General features: G+C 37.7%; 2 protein-coding genes across 2 annotated transcripts in view; one reads left to right on the top strand and one right to left on the bottom strand.

The window, feature by feature from the left end:
* Positions 1-25,265, top strand: part of LOC121879094 (zinc finger MYND domain-containing protein 11-like) — a gene marked incomplete at its 3' end in the record, with an annotated part of 73,382 nt that overhangs the window by 13,105 nt on the left and 35,012 nt on the right.
* LOC121879093 overlaps positions 1-25,265 on the bottom strand; it is a 37,473-nt gene that overhangs the window by 7,314 nt on the left and 4,894 nt on the right. The window contains exon 2 of the mRNA XM_042385598.1: positions 4,826-5,002. Within this exon, the coding sequence (XP_042241532.1) occupies positions 4,826-5,002 (177 nt within the window). The remainder of the gene's footprint in view (positions 1-4,825; positions 5,003-25,265) is intronic.

The raw sequence follows: 25,265 nt of genomic DNA on the forward strand, positions 1-25,265 counted from the left end.
TTTTTTTTAATAGCTTTTCTTGTCATGTTTATTGTTTGTAAAAATGCACAGCACAGTACAGTTCAGTACAAGTACTGTACATAGGAAGTGGAGGTGCAGTTATTCACAAAACATTTGTGTTTGTTGTCGGCAGTAGTGACGGTGTGAAGGGAGCGAATTGGGAGGAGTGGTGAGGTGACCTTGGACGCAGGAGCAGGGACGAGTGGAGATGCCAGCCAGTATATTTCGGGTGTATTAATTGTTTTTATAGCTATTTTTGCATTTTAATATTAAATACTGTACATTACGTTTCAACAAAACTACCATTTATTTCTGAGAACATAGAAATGTAATATTTTTGCTGAAATGATGTACGTATTACAGTGGAAAGTGGGATAAAATTGTGACGCAAGCAATGATTTTCGCTTTCTTTCGTTCAAAAGATGTTGCCGTAATCGCTTTTCGAATGGTTTTCAGTTGTGGGAGTATAAGGCTAATGATAGGATAGAATATTATTGTAATACAGTACGAGTACAACAGTTTTTTAACTGAAAACCATTCGAAAAGCGATTACGGTAAAATCTTTTGAACAACGAAAGAAAGCGAAAGTCATTGTTTTCATAATTTTATCCCACTTTCCACTGTACAGTAATATGTACGTCATTTCAGCCAAAATATTACATTTCCATATTTATTTCTGAGAATATATTCATTCAGTAATATTTTAATGAAAATACGGTATCGTAGTTTTCTTTTGTATCAAATTTAATTAACAAAGATTGATGTTTCAAATGTAATGAACAAAAATTTATGTACAGTATCTATAAATAAACTTTAATAAATGAATACTTTGTTTTACATCGTCCTGTGCATACCATACCATGCATTTGGCTACTTTGGGCTTGCTATGATGACGCAAGAGATCTGCCCTGGCGACTGTACCGACACTCACAGCTGGTGGTGCGTTGGTGCGTCGTTTCCATTGTTTACTGGTAGTTACTGGTAAATATTTTTCAACCTAACGAAACTATTACCCGTTTAGAGGTCGACCCCCAATTTTTTGCAAAATAATTTGGTCTTAAAAACTCGAACTACACACAGGTATATACGGTAAATAAGGACATGGGGGGCCAGGGTTTTTTTTGGGGGGGCCACATATCTGGCCGGATTTTTAACATCCACGGCTATCTCTGTTACGTAACCCCCGCGTATGTTAAGGGCCGACTGTATACTGTATAATGTTCATAGGCCATGTAGGTGTACACCCAATGGTAAACATTAAGACAATTTTACAGTTAATGTGTTGTTTACATTTGTTTTCTTACTTTACCAAATTCCTGCCGATGCCATATTACAGTACAGTGACTCCAGTGGTCCCTCGGTTAACAAACACAATTCGTTCCAGAAGGTCGTTCGTTAACCAAAAATTTTGTTAACCGAAACCATTGTTTCAATGGGATTTTGGGTAATTGGTTCCAGCTCACCGAAAATTACATACAAACTAAAAATAAATGCAGTAAAGTACACTTAATTTGAGGTGTGCATGTAGAAGGTTCCTGGTTGATGATGATGATGATGGGAATTAGAATGGGGATGGAGGAGAAGGGAGAAGAGAAGGCATTGGGGTGGAAGAGAAGTCACCCCATGCCGCCATTTCACCCATAAAATTTTAGTTCACTTGGTGTAATTCAAGATAATTTTCTTTAAATCAACACTTCACTGCATTATATATTGTCAATATGTAAAATAAACTTCAGAATGACCAATAATTGTATTGTAAAAACATAAAAATAATTTATGTTCAAGAGAGAGTCAAGCAAGATGTTTCCTCCACTGAGCAGAGACACAAAGTGACGCCATTCTGGGGGAGTCAAGCGGCTGTTTGGCTCTTTAAAAACTAGTTCCCTGTACTGTACTTCAATTATGTTAAATAATTGTTAAAATGACTAAAAACTTTAAAATAAGACTTGGAAAATTATTGAATAGTACAACCTTCTTGATATTTACTCAAATGGTAACGAATTTAAGCCCTAAAACCGATTACTGTATTGGCGGACTAATACTACAGCTGGTGAGGAGGCAAAAGCAGGCAAAAACATGTTGGGAAAAGTTTGTAAAGAATTCGTTAACCGAAATTTTTTCGTTAACCGAAGTGAAGAATCCTATGTAAGGTAATTCGCTAACCGAAATTGTTTTAATCGATGCGTTCGTTAACCGAGGGATCAATGTAACCTTATGTAGAAGGATTGTTCAAATTACCTAGAATGATTTATTAACTTTTTTTTTTTTATATATATACAGGGATTAGCTCACTCGGGCACAGGTCACTGATCCACATCGGGGCCTGGGGGGCGAAAATGCAATAACAATAATAATAATAATAATAATAATAATAATAATAATAATAATAATACAGTAGTACCCCGATTTACGCGGTCAATTGAACCCACAGGGTACCGCGTAAAGTGAACAACAGAACATATGGGATTAATTCCAATAGAAACTGGCCCGACCCCCAAACTCCACTTTTTCCGACACAATATCTATGTTGTAGTAAAAATAACATCTAAATTTTGTGATGGTATGCTCACACAATTAATATTTAAGAGAAATACAGTCGCCAGGTTAATGTCCATTCAAATAATGGACTTAAATCCCCTCCCCCCTCTTCCCAGCTCACTGGCCCCTACCTCTCTGAGAAATGATTGGGTGACACACTAGATTTTAACGTTTAGTAATAAATAATACCTCAAACTAAAGTTAGGATAATTTATTTGACATTTCTGGATTCCTTGCAGGTCAGGGAATATTTTGAATGTAAACTTCATATATTTTGCACAAAAGATAAAATACTTGCTTTGTGTAAACCAAATTATTACATTAGATCTAAAATTTGTATGTCTAATGCAAAATCCATGATGTTTATATTCAAAATGATCATCATATTGTAAGAATTCCAGCAATGTAAATTATATTCTGGTCCAGTAATTTGTATGAATTTTATGAGCTAAAACAAATATCTTCAGTTAATAAAAAAAAAAATATTCTTCACGACACTATCTGTCAATCAAAGTACCCCAACTTGCCTCCACCCCTCTTCCAACCGCGCCAGATGGTCGGTCGGTCCCAACCCTCCCCCCCACCCCTCACCTTCCCTCCCTACCAGAGAAATGTTGGGTGAAAAAACTAATTTTAACTTTTAGTAATAAATAATACCTCAGACTAAAGTTAGGATAATATAATTGACATTGCTGGATTCCTTGTAAGACCAGGAATATTTTGAATATAAATGTCATATATTTTGCACAAAAGATAACATATTTACTCAGAGTAAACATTAGATCTAAAATTTGTATGTCTAATGCAAAATCTATGATGTTTATATTCAAAATGATCATAAAATTGTAAGAATTCCAGCAATGTAAATTATATTCTGGCCGGGTAATTTGTATGAATTTTATGAGCTAAAACAAATATCTTCAGTTAATAAAAAAAAATATATTCTTCACACCATGCCAGATGGTCGGTCGTCCCTCCCTACCAGATAAATGTGTGGGAAAACCAGAATATTTACCTTTTTAGTAATAAATAATACCTCAGACTAAAGTTAGGATTATATAAGTGACATTGCTGGATTCCTTGTAAGATCAGGAATATTTTGAATATAAATGTCATATATTTTGCACAAAAGATAACATATTTATTCAGAGTAAACATTAGATCTAAAATTTGTATGTCTAATGCAAAATCTATGATGTTTATATTCAAAATGATCATCAAATTGTAAGAATTCCAGCAATGTAAATTATATTCTGGCCGGGTAATTTGTATGAATTTTATGAGCTAAAACATATATCTTCATTAAATAAACAAAGAAATATTCTTCAAGGACACTATCTGTCAATCAAAATACTGGGCCCTAGCTGGGTCGGTCCCTCCCTCCCTCCCTACCAGAGAAGCTTTGGGAGAAAATAGTAATTTACATTTTTAGTAATAAATAATAACTCAGACTAAAGTTAGGATAATATAATTGACATTTCTGGATTCCTTGCAGGTCAGGGAATATTTTGAATGTAAACTTCATATATTTTGCACAAAAGATAAAATACTTGCTTTTTGTAAACCAAATTATTACATTTGATCTAAAATTTGTATGTCTAATGCAAAATCCATGATGTTTATATTCAAAATGATCATCATATTGTAAGAATTCCAGCAATGTAAATTATATTCTGGCCGGGTAATTTATGTGAATTTTATGAGCTAAATAAAAAAATATAAAATTATACTTCACGCGTATATGAGTAGATGCACCGCGGAAAGTGCAAGTCCGGTTCTGGCAAGGTACCGCGTAAATGAGAAACCGCGGAAAGTGAAACTGTGTAAAGCGGGGTAATACTGTACTTGTAATAATAATACTGTAATAATAATACATAGTAATAATAATTCAGAGAAGTAAAATTTATAATAAAAAATACAAAAATAAAAATAATAATAATAAGAATAATAATAAGAATAATAATAATAATAATAATAATAATAGTAGAATAATAATAAAAAGGAACCATAAAGAAATAAAATAATGGAAAAAAATATCAAAAGTGAGAAACAATATACAGTATGTATGTTGTGTTGTCAATAGTAAGAGAAGCAATTGAGACCCTGCAATTGTGTATAAGTGAGGCAGAAAGTCAGATTAACAACCAGGGACTTGGTCACAATTTATGTGATGCTATTTAGCGGCAGGGTCTACCATTAGACAATACATTATGCTTCCAATATCTTACCAGGCAGTAGTACTTCCCTGTTTGGTAGCTGCCTATTACTTACCTACAGAATTTCTTACCCAGCACATGGCTTGTTTGGTGTGTGATGAGTGAGAGTGTGTTGAATCTGTCATCTGTGCTGACTTGTGGTGGTGGTGAACCCAGGCTGTGTGGGTGTGTAGCCCAGTGCTCATCAACACTGGGATTACAAATCCCAACACAAAAAAAACCGTCATGAAGGTTGGCAAGAACTTGGGCTGCAGAAAAATATAATAGAAGAGTTAGGTAGCTAGAGTGATTGTTTTTATATACAGTACAGTACAGTACAGTATGAGAGCTTACCATAGCTTAACAATAATTTATTCTGAATATTTTGTGTACAGGTATTTCTAATACCCTATACTGTACTGGGTATATCATTTCACCACTTACGAGCTTGCTAACCATACGGGTGGTTGATTTGTTCTTTGTTATAACCTTCATTACCCAGTGCTGGATTAGAGGGGCTTGACCTGTATATTGATTATTTAGTAAGCTTGGCACTGGAAATAGGTCAGATGTGGAAATTTTCTGAATTTTTTTAAATATAATACAGTACAAGAAATAAGAACATAAGAATGGAGGAAACTGCAGCAGTCCCATTTACACTCAATCCCTATCGCTCATATATCCGTCCAACCTATATTTGAAGCTATCCAGCGTGTTCAAGTTAACTCTTTAGGTGCGTAATTAAATTTCGCGCCGGTTCCTGAAAAGTGTCAATTATCCTGCCAAAAATGAATTTCATATAATCACATTTTCTATATGTTTTTCCTAGAGAACTTTTAGTATATTTTCCAAATCTGGAACAAAAATTCACATATGTGTGCAAATTTTAGAGAAAAAATGACATTTATACCCAAAAATGCAGGAAATTGGTATAAATCAATGTCTGGTATATAGCAAATAAATTTAATCAATTTGGTTACTAAACAGCAAATTTAGATATGTATTACATATTCAGATAATATCAAACAAAATAGTACAAAAATAAGCTATATTGCATTCAGGAAATACTCCTATACCTCAATACATAATATGTCCGCATGTCGTCTCATTTGGGGAAGTTTTTTCAAGGCCGTGGGATATCCCCGCTTGTCGCATTTAATTAATATAATATTTTGGGCGGGTTTACCCGCATGTCGCATCCAAAGGGTTAAGGATGATGTTTGGTAACTTATTCCACTGCTCTTTTTCCAAACCAGTGTATACTTATCTGGCACCTACATTTAAATTTGTCTAATTTAAAACCATTGCAACGAGTTCATTCCTGGTTGGATAATTTAAGTACCTTTGTTATTTCACCTTTACGGTCAACCCTCGCTTTACGCGGTCCCACTTAACGCGTTTCCACGTTTACACGGTACCCTGCCGAAACCGGAATGCTCACTTTCCGCGGTGCGTGTACCCCTTTACGCGGAGAGCGGCTGGGGCGGTCCTCTCGCGCCGCGCCATTTTTGGATCCAAACCTCCCGCCCTCTCCTGCCATCCGCCATGTTGTGTAAGCGGCGTGAGTAGGTTGTGCAGTGTATGTCTTTGTTGCGTTATCGGTGACGTCATATGACGTAGCGGACTGTGATTGGACAAAGCATCTTTACCTCCCTCCCTGCTAGCTGTGATTGGTTTAATGTAGTACTATGACGTGCCCCGCCGCGGGAGCGTTCAAGCCCCTTGACCTACCGTGTCAGTTACACCCCTCCTGGCTACACCGTGTATATCGGTATCCATTGTTCCATAAGAATGGCTTCCACCGGACCACCACCACCACCACCACCACAAAGAAACCTTGCATTATCTGGACCCAGCCACCCTAAGCCAAAGAAGACACGACGTTCCTTAAGCTACGAAATTAAATATAAGATCATACAAGAGTTGGAGAAAGGAACAAGACAGGTTGATCTTGCGCGCCAGCATGGTGTTAACGAGTCTACGATCTGGACAATTAAGAAGGATGCAGCCAAGATAAAGGAGCACATGAACATCACAAAGTCTACAGGTGCTTCTATGATCAAGTATTGCCATAACCAGGTGCTTCTCAAGACAGAAAAATTACTTGTGAGCTACTTGGTGCGTCAGGCGCGACGGAACATGGCGGTGGACACGCGCTCAGTTAAGGAGTACGCACGTGAACTGTATGCTGCAGTGTCACGAAAGATGGGAATTACAGAGCCCAAACCCTTTAATGCTTCCTCTGGGTGGTTACAGAGGTTTAAGAAGAGAAACAAGATCACCAATATCAACATTGGTGGTAAAGAAGCTAGTGCTGACCGTGTTGCGGCTAGGGAATTTCCTCCGTTTTTACGTGAGATTATGGAGGAAGGACAGTACACCGACGACCAGGTGTTTAACATGGACGAATCTGGTCTTTTTTGGAAAAAGCTACCTTCCAAGACCTTTGTTGTGAAGAGTGCCAGCAAGTGTCGGGGCCGGAAGTTACAGAAGGAGCGCATCACCGTCTTGTTTACCACCAATGCCTCCGGTACCTGTAAGCTCAAGTTATTGGTGATCCACACAGCACGCAAGCCGCACGCCTACAAGAGCATGGACATGACCAAGCTAAATGTCCACTGGCTGACCGCACGTAAGGCGTGGATGTTCTCTACACTGTCCCTCTCCTGGTTTGATGACTGTTTCGTTCCCGATGTGAAGAAATTCTGTGAGCAACATAATGTGCCATTCAAGATTTTGTTGCTGCTGGACAACGCACCAGGACACTCACCCCTACTGTTAGATCGTCACCCCAATGTAAAAGTGGTCTTCCTTCCTCCCAACACTACATCTATATTACAGCCCATGGACCAAGAATTGATCTGTAATGTAAAAGCTGCATTCTCTGCTAAAAAATTCAACCTCCTGAACGACTACACCAACACCAAGGAAGAGTTGCGTAACCTGAGTGACACCAACACCGATAGCAAGAGCGAAGACGACGAGAATCAACAGTTGGCAGAGCAAGAAGTACTTTTAAAACAATTCTGGAGAACATTCAACGTCAAGAAAGCTGTGGACTTCTTGGTGGAGGCATGGGATCAGCTGTCTGTAGCAACTGTTCGTCACGCATGGAGACATGTGTTGCAAGGCATTCCAGGTGTTAGGCAGAGTAAATCTGTGACTGGTGAGGTTCAGACTGTTGCAGTAGCAGTGGACCTTGCCAGAGAAGCTGCGCAGAGTGTTACAGTTGCAGGCTTCTCCGAGACCACCAACGACGACATCCTGGAGGTGATAAGGGATCCTGATGTGACTACCGACGAGATGGTAGATGATGATGACGTCAGTGAAGAGGCAGGTGGTGCGTCATCCCAAGAAGAACGCCGCTTATCCCATAGTAATGTTAGGGGTGCAATCGAGTGTATTGAGAAAGTCAAGCTCCTCCTTTCCGACGACCATGACGCAAACAGGTATGAAATCTTCACTACCCAGCTGTTGCAGACTATGGAGCCCTACATCAAGGTTTATCACGACAACATAAACACCAGCCGTCAGCAAAGCATAACAGAGTTCTTCGCCCGCAACCCACCACAGCCAGCCCAAGCCAGTGATAGTGACAGAGGTAGAGACAGTGATGATGACTTTGAGGGATTTGTCAGGGAGGCACTAGTAAGTGTGGATGACACCGATGAAGACTCACCTGAGGGCCAGTAGCCTGCCCTCTGCCTCGGAACCAGCCTCCATTCCCCTACGCCAACCCATCTCTTCTACTAACGTAAGTGTTAACCCCAACCTTGTTTTTTTCTAACCTAACCTTCAGTTTATTCTTCTCTTATTGACTGTTCCCTTCTATATTGTGTGTGGGTGAATACCATCATAAAGTTAAGATGTTATTTTTAGTAAAACGTACGTAGTGTGTCGGGAAAAAGTGGAGTTTGGGGGTCGGCCCGGTCTCTATTTCAATTAATCCCATATGTTATGTTGTTCACTTTAACCGTTTCTCACTTTACGCGTTTCTCACTTTACGCGGGCCGCCGTGGGTTGAATTAACCGCGTAAAGTGAGGGTTCACTGTATTTAACCCTGACTTCCATTTATACACCTCAGTCATATTGCCCCTCACTCTACGTCTCTCAAAGGAATACAAATTCAGATGCTTTAATCTGTCTCTGTAGTCAAGGTTCCTAATTCCTGGAATTAGTCTTGTCATCCTTCTCTGTATGCTTTCTAGGGATTCTATATTCATTCTGTAGTACGGTGACCAAAACTGAACTGCACAATCCAGGTGAGGTCTCACAAGTGCAAGATATAGTTTATGATAACACAACATACATACAGTCAACCCTCGCTTTACGCGGTCCCACGTTCCGCGTTTCCACGTTTACGCGGTACCCTGCCGAAACCGGAATGCTCACATTCCGCGGTGCGTGTACTCCTTTACGCGGAGAGCGGCTGGCGAGCCGCGCCATTTTTGGATCCAAACCTCCCGCCATCTCTCCCGCCCTCTCCCGCCATCCGCCATGTTGTGTAAGCGGCGCGAGCAGGGTGCGCACAAGGTCGCCCAGTCATCAAAACATTACCGAGTTTTTCACCCGCCACCCACCACAGCCGGCCCAAGTCAGTGATAGTGATAATGATAGTGAGGATATGGACTTATATGGACTTTGAGGGGTTTGACAAAGAGGCCCTGCAAGCCACTGTGGTGGATAGTGATACAATTGATACAAGTGATACAGGTGAGGGCCAATAATCTGCCCTCTGCCTTGGAACCAACCCCCCATCCCCCAACCCCCCATCCCCGTGTGCCCAGCCATCTTTTCTACTAATGTAAGTGTTAAAAATCCTAATATTTTTTATATTTCTCTTAATTATTAATTGTGTGTGCATACCATCATAAAATTAAGAAGTAATTTTTACTACAACATAGGTATTGTGTCTGAAAAAGTGGAGTTTGGGGGTTGGCCCAATATCTATTTCAATTAATCCCATATGTTATGTTGTTCACTTTATGCGTTTCTCACTTTACTCGGGCCTTTGGGTTGAATTAACCGTGTAAAGTGAGGGTTCACTGTATAACGTTTCTCATGATTGATTGATTTTTTTTTTTTTATTATTATTATTATTATCATTATTATATTAATATTACGTATATTATATCTTTATTTAATATTTTTTATAATTTATTATTATTATTAATAATATTATTATTGTATTATTATTTATTTTATTATTATTTTTATTATTATTATTATTATCATTATTAATATTATTATTATTATTATTATTATTATTATTATTATTATTATTATTATTATTATTATTATTACAGTCGGCCCTTAACATACGCGGGTTTATAATACACCGATTTGCAAATACGCGGATTGCCCTGCCGGAGGAATATTCTGTACATTGAAGTAATTGAAGTACATTCAAATCGCGCGCCATTCAACTCGCGCGCAGCACCGAACACGGGACACCGCCCGCTCCCGCTACCTCACACACACACGCATAGCTCTCCCTCACTCAGTCAGTCTCGCTGTAACCACACTTGTGTTGACATCAGCATTGTAGTTGCAAAAATATTTCATTTCCGTGACTGTATTATATCAAGCACAGTATGAATAGAATATCACTAATATAACAGTATTTTAACCGAAAACTACTAAAAAAACGAGTAACATCTCTTGAACATCGGAAGGCTAGGTAAAGTCTCTTGTTTTCGTCATGTATTTTATCCTAATTTACATTGAAATACATCACGTTTCAGCAAAAGTACTATTTATTTCTGAGAATATGGAAATGTAATATTTTGCTGAAATGACGTACGTATTACAGTGGAAAGTGACGAAAGCAATGACTCGCTTTCTTTTGCTCAAAAGATGTTACCGTAATCGCTTTTCTAATGGTTTTCAGTTAAAAAACTGTTGTATTACAATAATATTCTATCCTAATTCACTTGTGATGCAACAGTTTTTTAACTGAAAACCATTCAAAAAGCGATTACGGTAACATCTTTTGAACGAAAGAAAGCGAAAGTCATTGTTTTTGTCACGATTTTATCCCAAATTCCACTGTAATACTTACGTCATTTCAGCAAAAATATTTCATTTCTGTGAATGTAGTATATCAAGCACAGTATGAATATAATATCATTGTAATATAACAGTATTTTAACCGAAAACTATTAAAAAAACGAGTAACATCTCTTGAACATTGGAAGGTTAGGTGAAGTCTTTTGTTTTCGTCATGTATTTTATCCTATTTTACATTGAAATACATCACGTTTCAGCAAAATTACTATTTATTTCCAAGAATATATTCATTCAGGCGCAGTTTAGGTAAAATATACGTGTGATGTAACATTTTTTTAATTGAAAACGATTCGAAAAACACGTACCCTCTAGCCCTGTTCAAGGAGAGGACTGGGAGAAGCTGTTTGGTGCTGCAGACGATGGCAAGGAAAATGATTTGGATGGATTTTAATGAAAATATTCAGAAATATGGTATCGTAGTATTTATTCAAGTCAATTAGGATAGAATATTATTGTAATACAACAGTAGTGACGATGTGGAGGAGGCGGAGGGATAGAGCGGGGAGGAGGCGGAGGGATAGAGCGGGGAGGAGGTGACTGGCGGGAGCAGGGACGAGTGGAGATGCCAGCCAGTACATTACGGGTGTATTAATTGTTTTTATAGCTATTTTTGCATTTTAATGTTAAATACTGTACATTACGTTTCAACAAAACTACCATTTATTTCTGAGAACATGGAAATGTAATATTTTTGCTGAAATGATGTACGTATTACAGTGGAAAGTGACGAAAGCAATGACTTTCGCTTTCTTTCGTTCAAAAGATGTTACCGTAATCGCTTTTCGAATGGTTTTCAGTTGTGGGATTATAAGGCTAATGATAGGATAGAATATTATTGTAATACAGTACGAGTACAACAGTTTTTTAACTGAAAACCATTCGAAAAGCGATTACGGTAAAATATTTTGAACAACGAAAGAAAGCGAAAGTCTTTCGTCATGATTTTATCCCACTTCCCACTATAATATGTACGTCATTCCAGCAAAAATATTACATTTCCATATTTATTTCCGAGAATATATTCATTCAGTCACAGTTAAGGTAAAATATACTTGTGATGTAATATTTTAATGAAAATCCAGTATCGTAGTTTTCTCGTTTCAAATTTAATTAACAAAGATTGATGTTTCAAATGTAATGAACAAAAATTTATGTCCAGTATCTATAAATTAACTTTAATAAATGAATACTTTGTTTTACATCGTCCTGTGCTACCATACCATGGATTTGGCTACTTTGGGCTCGCAAGAGATCTGCCCTGGCAACTGTACCGACACTCACAGCTGGTGGTGTGTTGGTGATCGTTTCCATTGTTTACTGGTAGTTACTGGTAAATATTTTTCAACCTAACGAAACTATTACCCTTTTAGAGGTCGACCCCCAATTTTTTGCCAAATAATTTGGTCTTAAAAACTCGAACTACACACAGGTATATACGGTAAATAAGGACATGGGGGCCAGGTTTTTTTTGGGGGAGGGGGGGGGAGGGCAGCACATATTCGCGGATTTTTAACATCCACGGCTATCTCTGTTACGTAACCCCCGCATATGTTAAGGGCCGACTGTATTATTATTATTATTATTATTATTATTATTATTATTATTATTATTATTATTATTATTATTATTATTATATTTTCCTCCCCGGCCCTGATGTGTGTCATAGACCTGTGTCCTGGTGGGCTAATCCTGTAAAAAAGAAAAAAGTCTTAACTAACATTCCTTTGTATGTACCCAAATACTTTGTTAGCCTTGTTTCAAGTGAATATGCATTGTTGTCTTGGTTTAAGATTCCTACTTATCATTTCCCCTATATCTTTTTCACAGTCGGATTTTTCTATATCAACGTTGTTCATCTGATATCTGGTTTCTCTTTTTACATTTCCTAGGCTGTGCTTCACATTTGTCCATATTAAATTTCATCTGCCATTTTCAGACCATGCAAAAAATTTGTTTAGATCTTCCTGTAGTTTTGCGGAGTCCTTGTCAGATTTAATTACACGCCCTATTTTAGAGTCATCAGCTAATTTACTTATATTGCTGTCTACGCCTATAGCTATGTCCTAGAATATACTGTACAGTAATATCTCCGTTAGCAGGAATCCCTCAAACCTGGAAATCTCCAAAAGCCGGAATTTAAATTTGCTCGGAAAATCATTCCCAAAGCCAGAATTTTCCGAAAATTTTCTGCTTTAGGATAAAATTTTCCGAGGTTAAAAATCGAGAGAATTTTCTGAAAATGTCTTGAATAAAGATGAAAGCTAAAGTATTTTTTTGGGGGGGACTTGATCTGACCTGGTTCAATGTCAGGTGGAGGTAGGGTGGGGGAATAATACCCCTTTTTGCATTATTGATAGACAGATGCGGAATAGAAAACCAGTAGTCATCATTAATATCACAGGGTCATGTACTATAACACCGAAACCATATATTTTGTCATTCGCACAAAATATTTGGACATCTATGCAGAATAAACGACAACAAATCCACAAATACATAGACATAAAACAACATCAAGGACAGTGAAAGACAATACAGTATATCAACAAATGCCTAATATATTTGACCAATTACAACCCATATATATATATATATATATATATATATATATATGTATATATATGTATGTGTATATATGTGTGTATATATATATATATATATATATATATATATATATATATATATATATATATATATATATATATATATATATATATATATATATATATATATATATATATATATATATATATATATATATATATATATATATATATATATATATATATATATATATATATATATATATAGACCCCGACTTACGACGGGTTAGGGACCTAAATCAGGTCGTAAGTCCGACATAGATAATTTTTTTTTTTTTTTTTTAATAAAATCTACAATGAAATACAGTACAGTAAAAGTAATGAATAATGATGAATGGATACAGTACAGTGAAAGTAATAAATAATAAGAATGGATACAGTGTGACTGAGCACTTAACCTTTAATGTAGTCAGCTGAATGCACATGGGGCCCCATAATTTTCTAATTATACATGGAGACTACATACTGGAAACGTTTCGGTATAGAAAATCGTGTGTCATTTAAAAAAAAAATTTATTTATTTATTTATTTTTCTTTTTTTTTTTATCTATATCTGAAGATGCGTAAGTCCCGACGGCAAGTAAATCACGTAGTAAATGAAGTGGGGTCTAGGTGTATATATATAATGATGCCATTATGATTACAGGAGTTATGAATAGAAATGCTATGTTCAAATGTTAACTTATGCTTTACTGTAGGGTACAGTACTACAGTATACTGTATCAGTAGCTGATATATGAAAATACATACAGTTATAACCCACTTAACGCGGTCAATTGAACCCAGAGGTCGCGTTAAGTGAAATCCGCGTTAAGTGAACAACAGAACATATGGGATTAATTCCAATAGAAACCGGCCTGACCCCCAAACTCCACTTTTTGAAGGCACATACCTATGTTGTAGTAAAAATAACATCTTAATTTTATGATGGTACATGCACACAATTAATACTTAAGAGAAATACAGTCGCCAAGTTAATGTCCATTCAAATAATGGACTCAACTCCCTCCCTCTCTCACTACACTCGCTGGCTCTTCCCTCTCAGAGAAATTTTGGGGAAAACCACTAAATTTTAATAAATAATACCTCAAACTAAAGTTAGGATAATACAATTGACATTCTGGATTCCTTGTAAGACCAGGAATATTTTGAATATAAATGTCATATATTTTGCACAAAGAAAACATAGTTACCTAGAAAAATTTTTATCTAAAATTTGTATGTTTAATAGAAAATATATGATGTTTATATTCAAAATGATCCTAAATATAAGAATTCCAGCAATGTAAATTATATTCTGACCGGGTAATTTGTATGAATTTTATGAGCTAAAACAAATATCTTCAGTTAATAAAAAAAAATAATCTTCACAACACTATCTGTCAATCAAGTACCCACCTCCCCCTCTTCCAACCCCGCGGTCAGTCCCAACCCTCCTCCCCACCCCCACAATCCTCCTTCCAGGGTTTTAACATTTAGTATTAAATAATACCTCAGATTAAGTTAGGATAATATAATTGACTTGCTGGATTCCTTGTAACAGGAATATTTTGAATATAAATGTCATATATTTTCACAAAAGATAACATAGTTAATTTGAGAAAAATTTTATCTAAAATTTGTATGTCTAATGCAAAAATATGATGTTTATATTCAAAATGATCAAAATTATAAGAATTCCAGCAATGTAAATTATATTCTGGCCGAGTAATTTGTATGAATTTTATGAGCTAAAACAGGCAATCAGGCAGGGTGGGGCAAATCTAAAATAGCGTCTCGAGCTGGACACTCACCCGTGTATATGTGTATGTGGAAAAATCCGTGTTAAGTGAAAGTTCAGCTCTGGCGAGGCACATTATATGATAAATGTTAAGTGAACCAGCGTTAGGCGGGTAATACTGTATATGAAATAATATGCGTTAATTCACAGTAGCGTACAGGTGCTCCTCTACTTAAGAACGTTCAACTTACAAACTTTCAGAGATACAAACATCATCACTGGGGAGGTTACCTGCTGAAGGAGAGTGAGCCAGGTTTTAAGGCTGTATTAAAGGGTATAGCAATATAGCTGTACTAAATATCCATAATCTTTTCATTGTTTACAATATGTTTGGTATCTACAAGAGTAAAGTTGGACCTACAAACAATTGGACTTCCAAATAAGCCTCAGGAACGTAACTCATTCGTAAGTAGAGGAGCTCCTATACTGTAAACACAACATAAGTACCATAATCATTCCCATGCAGGTGTACCTGTACATGTGCCATGTACAGTCTCGTTAAAGATTCTTCGAACACTGCTGGAGACAGCTGGCAACTTATGGCCGTATGTTTACTATAGTGCATAGGAAAAATTATGAATGAATGTAAAAGTGATCGGTGATTGGTTACTTAATTCCCCGTTGCTTAATTAATGGTTGGGCTTTGTTGTTTCATATTATATAACAGTGAACCCTCACTTTCTGCGGTCAATTGAACCCACGGCGGCCAGCGTAAAGTGGCAAAAAGTGAACAACATAACATATGGGATTAATTGATATGGAGACCGGGCCGACCCCATCACTTTTTCAGACACAATACCTCGCTGTAGTAAAAATAACTATATTTATGATGGTATGCACACACAATTAATAATTAAGAGAAATATCAATAATATTAGGTTTTTAACACTTACATTAGTAGAAAAGATGGCTGGGCACAGGATGGGGGTTGGTTCGAGGCAGAGGGCAGATTATAATTATTCTCACCTGTATCAATTATCACTATCACCACAGAAGCTTGCAGGGCCTCTTTGTCAAACCCTCAAAGTCCATATAAGTCCATATCCTCACTATCATTTCATATCACTGACTTGGGCGGTGTGGTGGGTGGCGGGTGAAGAACTCGGTAATGTTTTTGACTGGGCGACCTTATGCGCACCCTGCTCGCGCCGCTCTCCAGCAAAGGTACACACACGCGGAAAGTGAGCATTCCGTGTTCGGCAGGGTACCCGTGCGATGAAGCAGCGTAAGCGAGGTTGACTGTATACTACAGTGGTCCCTCGGTTAACAACACAATCCTTTCTGAAAGGTTGCTAACAGAAAAAGCGGCGTTAACGAAACCATTGTTTCAATGGGTTTTGGGTAATTGGTTCAGCTCAATTAGACTAAATTCAACAAAAAAGGTAGAAAAGTACACTTACTTTGAAGTGTATGTAGAAGGCTCCTGGATGATGATGATGCCCTTGTTTCTTTATCTATTTTAGGTTCTATATATTATTGAGTAAAACAAATGTTAAATCTGGCCCGTGACCGCTGATGCCCGTATACCCCCTATTTACATTACAGTGGTCCCTCGGTTTAGCGTATCGGTTAACGAATTTCAATTAACGAGTTACCTCCCAGATTCTTAACCGGTTAACGAGCAATCCCTCAAATGTAATTTCTTCTGCGACCTGAACATGTTTTTCGCTTGCCAGCAGTCAACCAGCTATACCGTATATCCACGGCCTATAAGGCGGCCGGGGTGCATAAAACGCCCCCAAATTTTCCATTTAAAAGTAGCTTTTGAGCTATTTGCTGTATAGACCAATTCCCCAAATGTGACACTTACCCACTGACTCAGTAGTCCTTTACCAACCATCCTTGATTTTTTAAAATAAGGCCAATTCACTTCAAATGTCATCAAATTATACCCGCTGGTGTAGTGTAAACACTAGTGGCGTCACTGAAGCGTGTTGGGAGTGTTCCCTCGTCTCGGTGGTGTGACTATTTATAACATGTGGTTCAACAGCAACCACCGTATTCTAATTGTGGTGTTTCATTAGGATTTGGTGAAAAAAGGTTCCAGTATGTACTTACTACATACATTTATTACATAAATATATATATATATATATATATATATATATATATATATATATATATGAATATACTATATACAAAAATGAATGTTCAATGAATTATTTATGGTGCATTAAGTGCTGAACTTCTCTGATGGGCTATAAATAGCCTTCTTTATCTCTTCTACATCTCACCCTGGGCCAGGCGGAGGTCTTGGTAAATAACATGTTTGCTTATTTTCCATTTACTAAATAGATTACCGAATTATTTGTTTTATTTATTTATTTATAATATACTAATATATTAAACACACTGTAATTATTTTCTTTGTAATTTATAAACTGTTTTTGTGACAAAGAATGTTCTCCAGTAGTGTTTCATTGGGTTTGGTGAAAAATAATGCGATACTTACAATTTAATTTCCTCTGCTTTGACAACTATACATACAGTATAGTATTTCTCAGTTTGATCTTTTTTTAATTTTTGTATTTATTTATAGTTAATTACTTAAATAGTATTCACTTCAAGTAATGGCATCAGTATTACCAACTGGTGTAGTATATAGCTTATGGCGTCCTTGGCGTCTGTAATTAACGTCGATAGTTTCAGAATTAATGCACTCATTTACTAGAATATTCTTTGGAAAAAAATAAATTTAAATCAATTATTTATAGAGATAAATATTAGCGATAAATATACGTCGGTATACGTACTGACCACCTCCGACTCTCACTGGCAAATGGGGAGGAATTAATGTGATGATAGCTGTGTTTATTATAGAGGTATAAATCTCTTTTACGGTATGTTAGACAGGTTTATAATATGTTTTATTTTAATATACGGTAGTAATTTGAATCAGCTTACTTAGCGTAGGAGTTTCAGTATAAAACTTAATTAATTGGTAAGACCTTGTGAGTGGCTTATGATGTTTCATCACCACCTCTTGACACACTAAACCACAATATTTAAGAGGTAAGAATTTTTAAACTTGGTGGTTTAGGCGACCCCTAACTTTAGGCAGATTTTTAATGTTCAAATTTGTTAGTCTTATAGGCGTGATATCACGGTAGTATTAGTCCGCCAATACAGTAATGGGGTTCTGGGGCTTGAAATTCCTTACTATTTTAGTAAATATCAAGAAGTTTATACAATTCAATAATTTTAAAAGTTTGTATTAAATTTTTTAGTCATTTTAACAATTATTAGAAAGCAAAATTGAAGGAGTAGGTCACTAGTTTCATCATGGCATGCATCCAGCTGCCAACACACCTTACAGGCGTTATAGCCTCTCTGTGTCTTTTCAGTGGAGTAACATCTTGTAGAACATAACTTCAACTAAATGCTAACTTTTTTTTCTGTGTTTCCAAACCAAATTATTGGATTTATTTTGACATTTTCTTTTTATATATTGACAATATATAGGCAGTGCAGTGTTATTTTAAAGAAAATAATCTTGAATTACACCAAGTTTAAACTTAAAATATCACCTGTTTGAGATTTTTATGAATCCAGCATGGGGCCTAAGAATGAAGAAGAAAAGCGAGATTTAAATCCAAACCAAGCAGGAAATTATAAAAAAAAACATGAAGGCATTAGAACAAATGCGGCCTATGCAAAGACTGGCGTAATAGGCATCAGCACAATAATGAGCAATTCTTCACCTGAAAGACAAATTTAAAGAAGTGAAAGTGAGAACAAAATGCAGTGTTTAAAGTAGATCCTAGTGCAGAAACTGAGAGAGTTGCTTACTCATCTCTGGATTAGGGAAAAAACAGATGAAAGGTGATTCAGTTTCCACTGAATTGTTGTGAAAAGAGCCAGGGAGATATACAAACATTTAAAAGACACATCAACCTGATTCTTCAGGTTCGAAAAATTTAAGAAAAGAAGTGACATTTTCAGTGTTGTTAGGCATGGTGAAGCTGCTAGTGCTGATAAGGAAGGGGCAGCAAAGTTTTTAGTTGAATTTAAAGAACTGATGGAAGAAGAAAATTATCTTCCACAGCAAGTGTTGAATGTGGACGAAACTGGGCTGTTCTGGAAAAAGATGCCCAAAAGAACATTCATCACCAGAGATGAAGCCTCTTTACCTGGGCATAAACCCATGAAAGACCGTCTCACTCTATTGCTTGGTGCCAATGCTTCAGGGGATTTCCGACTGAAGCCTATGCTTGTCTACCACTCTGAGAACCCCAGGGTGTTCAAACACCAAAAAGTGGTAAGAGGACGGCTTGGAGTTTATTGGAAGTCCAACCGTAAGGCATGGGTGACAAGACAGCTCTTTAATGAATGGGCTGTTGAGGTGTTTTGCCCTTCTGTCAAGAGCTACCTAACCTCCAATAAACTCCCTTTAAAGGCTCTTCTCCTCATGGATAATGCCCCTGGGCATGACCCTGAACTTGCCAATACTTTGGAGTATCAATTTGACTTTGTGAAAGTGTTGTTTTTGCCTCCCAACACTACATCAATCATACAGCCAATGGACCAGAATGTGATCAGCAACTTCAAGAAGTTGTACATGAAGAAAATGTTTAGGAGGTGTCATCAGGCAACTTCCACTGATCCTGAACTAACACTGGCACAGTTCTGGAAGACTCAATTCAACATCCTGGAGGCTGTAAAATTGATAGTCATCATGTCAAGAAGTCTCCACTAGATCCCTCAATTCTTCATGGAAAGCACTGTGGCCATCAGTAGTCCATGATTTTGAGGGATTTGAGGAAGAAACGGAGTTGGACCAGGAGATTGTGTCCATTGGTCAGTCATTGGGCCTTGAAGTGGAGGAGGAGGATGTGGAAGAGCTTGTGATGTCTCATGAGGAGGAACTTACTCCTGAAGACTTGAAGCAACTGGATGAGATGTTACAGGTAGAGGCTGACAGTGGTGAGGAGGAAATTGAAAGTGATGACCATATGTCAACTAAAGAGTTGAAAGATGTCATTTACTACTGGGAGAAGTTCTGGAAACTGGCTTCAAAGCACCCAGATGTGAAAAAATCTGAACTAATTTTATGTCATGTTTAGGACACAATGGTCTCCTTCTTTAAACATAAGTTAATGATGAGGAGGAGAGATGCCCCACAGACCACAATTGACACTTTCTTCAGTAAAAGGCAGAGGGTACAAGATGCTAGCCCTCAGCCTTCCACTTCAAGAAGGAGAGAGGATGATGCTAGCCCTCAGCCTTCCACTTCAAGAAGGAGAGAGGATGTTCTTGATGGAGAATCTGTCAGTCCAGAGGTTCCTGACATTTTCATGGAAGGTGACTCACCTTCTAAGAAGCAGTAAAATGCTTCTCCTCCACCTCCACTTCCTTCTCTTCTCCCTTCTCCTCCTCCACCTCCCACTTCAAATTCACATCATCATCATCATCATCATCATCATCATCATCATCATCATCATCATCCAGGAGCCTTCTACATACACACCTCAAAGTAAGTGTACATTTCTACCTTTTTTGTTGAATTTAGGCAATTTTCGGTGAGCTGGAACCAACTACCCAAAAACCCATTGAAACAATGGTTTCGGTTAACGAGTTTTTCGGTTAACGAGCAACCTGCTGGAACGGATTGTGCTCGTTAACCGAGGCACCACTGTATTTCTTATGGGAGAAATTGCTCCTCTATTCGCAATTTCGATATTAGCAACAAGTTTCATGCCCGTAACCTTTGTGATAAGTGAGGCAGCCCTGTACAGTATAGTACTATGTATATATACCTCATAGGTAAAAAATTTAATTCAAGACATCTTCAGGTCATAAGACCCACTAATCCCCCACCCAACAATGGGTGACCTGACATTGCATTAGGTCAGGTTAGTAACGTGACCCAATAATCTCTCACCCAACTTTCATCACAAGTGTTAAGACATGATTAGTTATGTATTACAGTCAATTGAATGAAGTGACTGCCTATTCTAAGCTAAGATGACAGATCTGCTGGCGAGTATAATATACTGTATACAGTACACTAGAACACTTGCCAGCAGTGTGTAACAGAGTCATGACCTATCGCCCAAGCTACTAACGAGCCGATCAGTGGCGGAGAGGATAAAAGTAACACAGCTCTATCCACACCTGTATCATCTAGAGCTTTTGTTTTTAAATATATTTATTTAACCAAACTTTTAGATAAACTATTCAGGATTTTGATAAAAAATGGTGTCTAACAAAATAAGAACTGATTTTACTGACTGGTATCAACATTTCTTACGTTTTTTTTCTTTTTTTTATAAAAGTATGGAATTCCGATCACTATATCACTAGAAATATTTCGTTTAAGGATATCTTATTTGAAACGCTTCGTAGAGAATGTATTAAAGATCATAATGGTATCAAATTCATCTCCCTATCACAATTGTACGACCCTCCACCCCCCAAAAAGGTTTGACTCCTACACTCTTCAGCCAAACATTACACTCAAACATTACACCCCTACATCACACATCCCCCCACACACACCCTCCCCACACACACCCCAACATCACATCCTCCCCACACACACCCACATGCACTCCAACACCACTCACATACCCCTAACAATGGAATTAAAACAACAGACGTAAGGAGTGAGGGTTTTATTGCGTGACAAATTTGCGTGTATGTGACTGTGAGTTAATTATCAACTGTTGATGAGTGCATGGCAACACTCATTTCCACTCCATCTCTCTAATTACCCACATCTTTCTGCTTTCTCACTCCATATTTTAAAATGTTATGTAATGTAATGTTGAAGGGATACAACTTTGCTCATTTATACTTATACTTATCACAATCTCTCTAAAACTACTTTAGGTTTCATGTTTATTCAAGACATCTTCAGGTCATGATACCCACTAATCCCCCACCCAAGAAAGACTGACCTGACTTTCCATCAGAAGGTCAGTAAAATGAGACCACTAATCCCTAAACCTACCTTCACCTGGCATTGCATCGGGTCAGGTACACGAGACCCACTAATCCCCCACAGCTCCATGGGAGTGGAAAATAAGTCTTTGCTGTAACACACAGCTTCATTTACGCCCATATCATATAGATTTTTAATTCTCAAATATGTTTATTTTACCAAACATTTAGATAAACTATTCTGGATTAATATAGTGAAGAAATGGAGTTTCTAACTTAATTAGAACTGCATTTATGGACTCCAGCAGTTTAGACTCAAGGAAAACATCCCCAGCACCCAGAAACATTCTGGGGAAGTGGGCGAGTGTCTGTGTGTGCAAGATGTCTAGTTAAGACACTTGGAAACTTTTCCCAGTAACCGGAAAAGATTCCGGGGATAAGGAACTCTTCCGGGTTTGAGAAAGTCGTCTGGTTAGCCGGAAATCTCTCATCCCCGGAAGTGCTCTGCACCTTTTGTTCCGGCTAACGGGGATATCACTGTACAGGCAGACCCTGACTTATGATGGGGTTAGGGACCCAAATCCAGGTCATAAGTTGAATTGGTCGTAAGTCGAAAATGGGAAAATAATACATAGAAAATCTAAAATGGGTGTCTCTTTTTCTTCTCAGAACCACAAAACCCCCACTTTTAAGCTTGCCAGCCATTTTAAATGGAATTACAAAAAAAAATGTTGTCAGTACACAGCGCAATCACTAACGTCAGGACTCGAAAATACGTAATTAAAATTTTTTTTGGTACGACTGGGGTGGTCGTATGTCCGGGTGGTCGTAAGTCGAGTACCTGTATACTGTATACAGTGATATCCCCCGTTAGCCAGAATACTTTGTGCAGAGGTCCAGGGGCGATTCTACGGGGGGGCCAGGGGGGGGGGCCATGGACCCCCCAGATTTTGGGTTGGCCCCCCCACTTTTTATTCTCAAAATTGTAATTCCAAAAACATTCCCAAAACCAGGAAGTGAGTCAAGTGACTCAGGCAATGGGCGCACCGCACGCCAGATGCAGGCATGGGTGAGGTGAGGTGAGATCACTGAGGTGAGGTGAGGCCCGGAGGGCAGGAATTGGGAGGGTGCAGATATGCGGGGTGGGGTCACATCACGGTGTATATAAACAAACTGCCTTGTCGGTGATGAACATTACCACTCTGTATTTCCACTGAGGAGGGTGACAGACTGACAGTAATTGTCGAATTTGTCGCCGAAACTACCCAGAAGAAATATTTCGTCTGCCACAGTGCCACTGGGTTTTTGTACTTGTTAAGTGAGGTATGTTTAGAGAGAACATGTGAGTAATTTTTTAACTATAGGAGTAATATTGCAATCAGTCAATCTCAATCATTCAGTTCAAGTGGCTGTAGTTGAGCTGAGCTGTGCAGTATAAGGTAAATCAGTACAGTCCATCAGTTATATCATTGCTAAATATAGGCCTAAAGCATTCTTGTGACATATTATATGTCATAAGAATATATAATTAGTATGTCATGAGAATGCTTTAGGCCTACATTTTGTAATGATATAACTGATGGATTGTACTGATTTACCTTATACTGTTCAGCTCAGCTCAACTACAGCCACTTGATTGACTTGAACTGAATGATTGACTGATTGTAATATTACTCCATACTCCTATAGTTAAAAAATGATCTATATTAATGAAATAAGGTACAAGAATTGCATTAAAATAAAAAACCTAGTGTCAGTTGCATCTCGCCAAGTCACCAGTGACAGGGTAACCTATACGCATATTCCGCAATTGTTTATCTGTGATCAGGGATCACTGATCAGTAAGTACTGTATTTGCAAATGACTGAAGTTATCATAATTTGTAATTCATTGTAATAATGACGCAAATAATATTTAACTAGAGAAGCACGCTAACACGCTTCTATATTATGCTACGACGGATAGGTCGCAGCCTCGCAGGTTACGGATCATTTCTACGATTATCTTGAATAATTTATCATTAATTTGTAGGTTTTGTCTTTTTACAGATAACGGTTGGATTACCACAAGCAAATATGGATAAATTTGTTATTAAAAATAAACGCTGTGCAACAGAAAACAAGGAATCTGAGGGCCCTCCTGCAAAGAAGTCAAAGGGGAATTCTGATGCTATAACTACTGCAAGTGTATTATATTCATCGCAGAAACAGAAAAATAAGGAGGAAGACACTGCACCAACTGACATCTCAGAATCTGTTGCTAGCAACCCTGTTCAGTCCCTTCTAAAGGAGTATCCCAAGCATATTGAAGGAAAGTCCCATGCTCGGTCATTCGTCGGTGCTTGGTTTGACCAATATGAGTGGGCTGAATATTCTCAAGAACGGGATGCAATGTTCTGTTTCCCGTGCAGGCATTTTGCACCACCAGCTCATGGCAATGCAGATGACGCATTCGTAGAGCGGCTTCCGACGTTGGAAAAAAGCACATGGAAAAGATGGTGCCATTGGAAAGCACCTGAACTCACAATGCCACAAATCCTCCTGTATTGCATAGGCTGACTACCAACGCAATAACGTTGAGAAGACATCCATTGCTCAGAGTATAAGTGAGGCCTATAAGACAAAAAGTTCGTGAAAATCGCCATTACATAAAGACTCTTGGAGAAATAATCCTGTTGACAGTACCTCAGGACATTGCTCAGAGAGGACACAGAGAAAGTGACGAAGAACTGAATTCTGAAAACATCCGTAAGTTCCTTAGATTCATTGCCAAGCATGATCCTGTTATAGCTGATTGTGTGAAAAGTGGTCCAAAGAATGAGAAATACACCAGTTCTGCGATACAGAATGAGATGATTGACACGCTCGCATCTATGGTGAGAGAAGAAATTGCTGAAAGTGTGAAATCATGTCATTACTTTTCTGTTCAAGCTGATGAAGCAAAGGATGTTAGTAAAACAGAGCAGTTGGCAATAGTTGTCAGATTTTATGATGAAGTGTCACATTGCATTCAGGAGTGCTTCATTTCCTTCACTCCCATGGTGTTGTTGGATGCTGCATCTATCACGGACGTAATCTTGAAAAGTTTGCATAAACTCGGTTTGGATTACAAATCTTCACTTGTTGGCTTAGGATTTGATAGAGCATCGGTCTTGAGTGGAGGAATCAGTGGTGTTCAGAAACACATTCTTGATAAAG

Source organism: Homarus americanus, unplaced genomic scaffold (assembly GCF_018991925.1).
Source record: "Homarus americanus isolate GMGI-L3 unplaced genomic scaffold, GMGI_Hamer_2.0 scaffold4060, whole genome shotgun sequence".
Lineage (NCBI taxonomy): Eukaryota > Metazoa > Arthropoda > Malacostraca > Decapoda > Nephropidae > Homarus > Homarus americanus.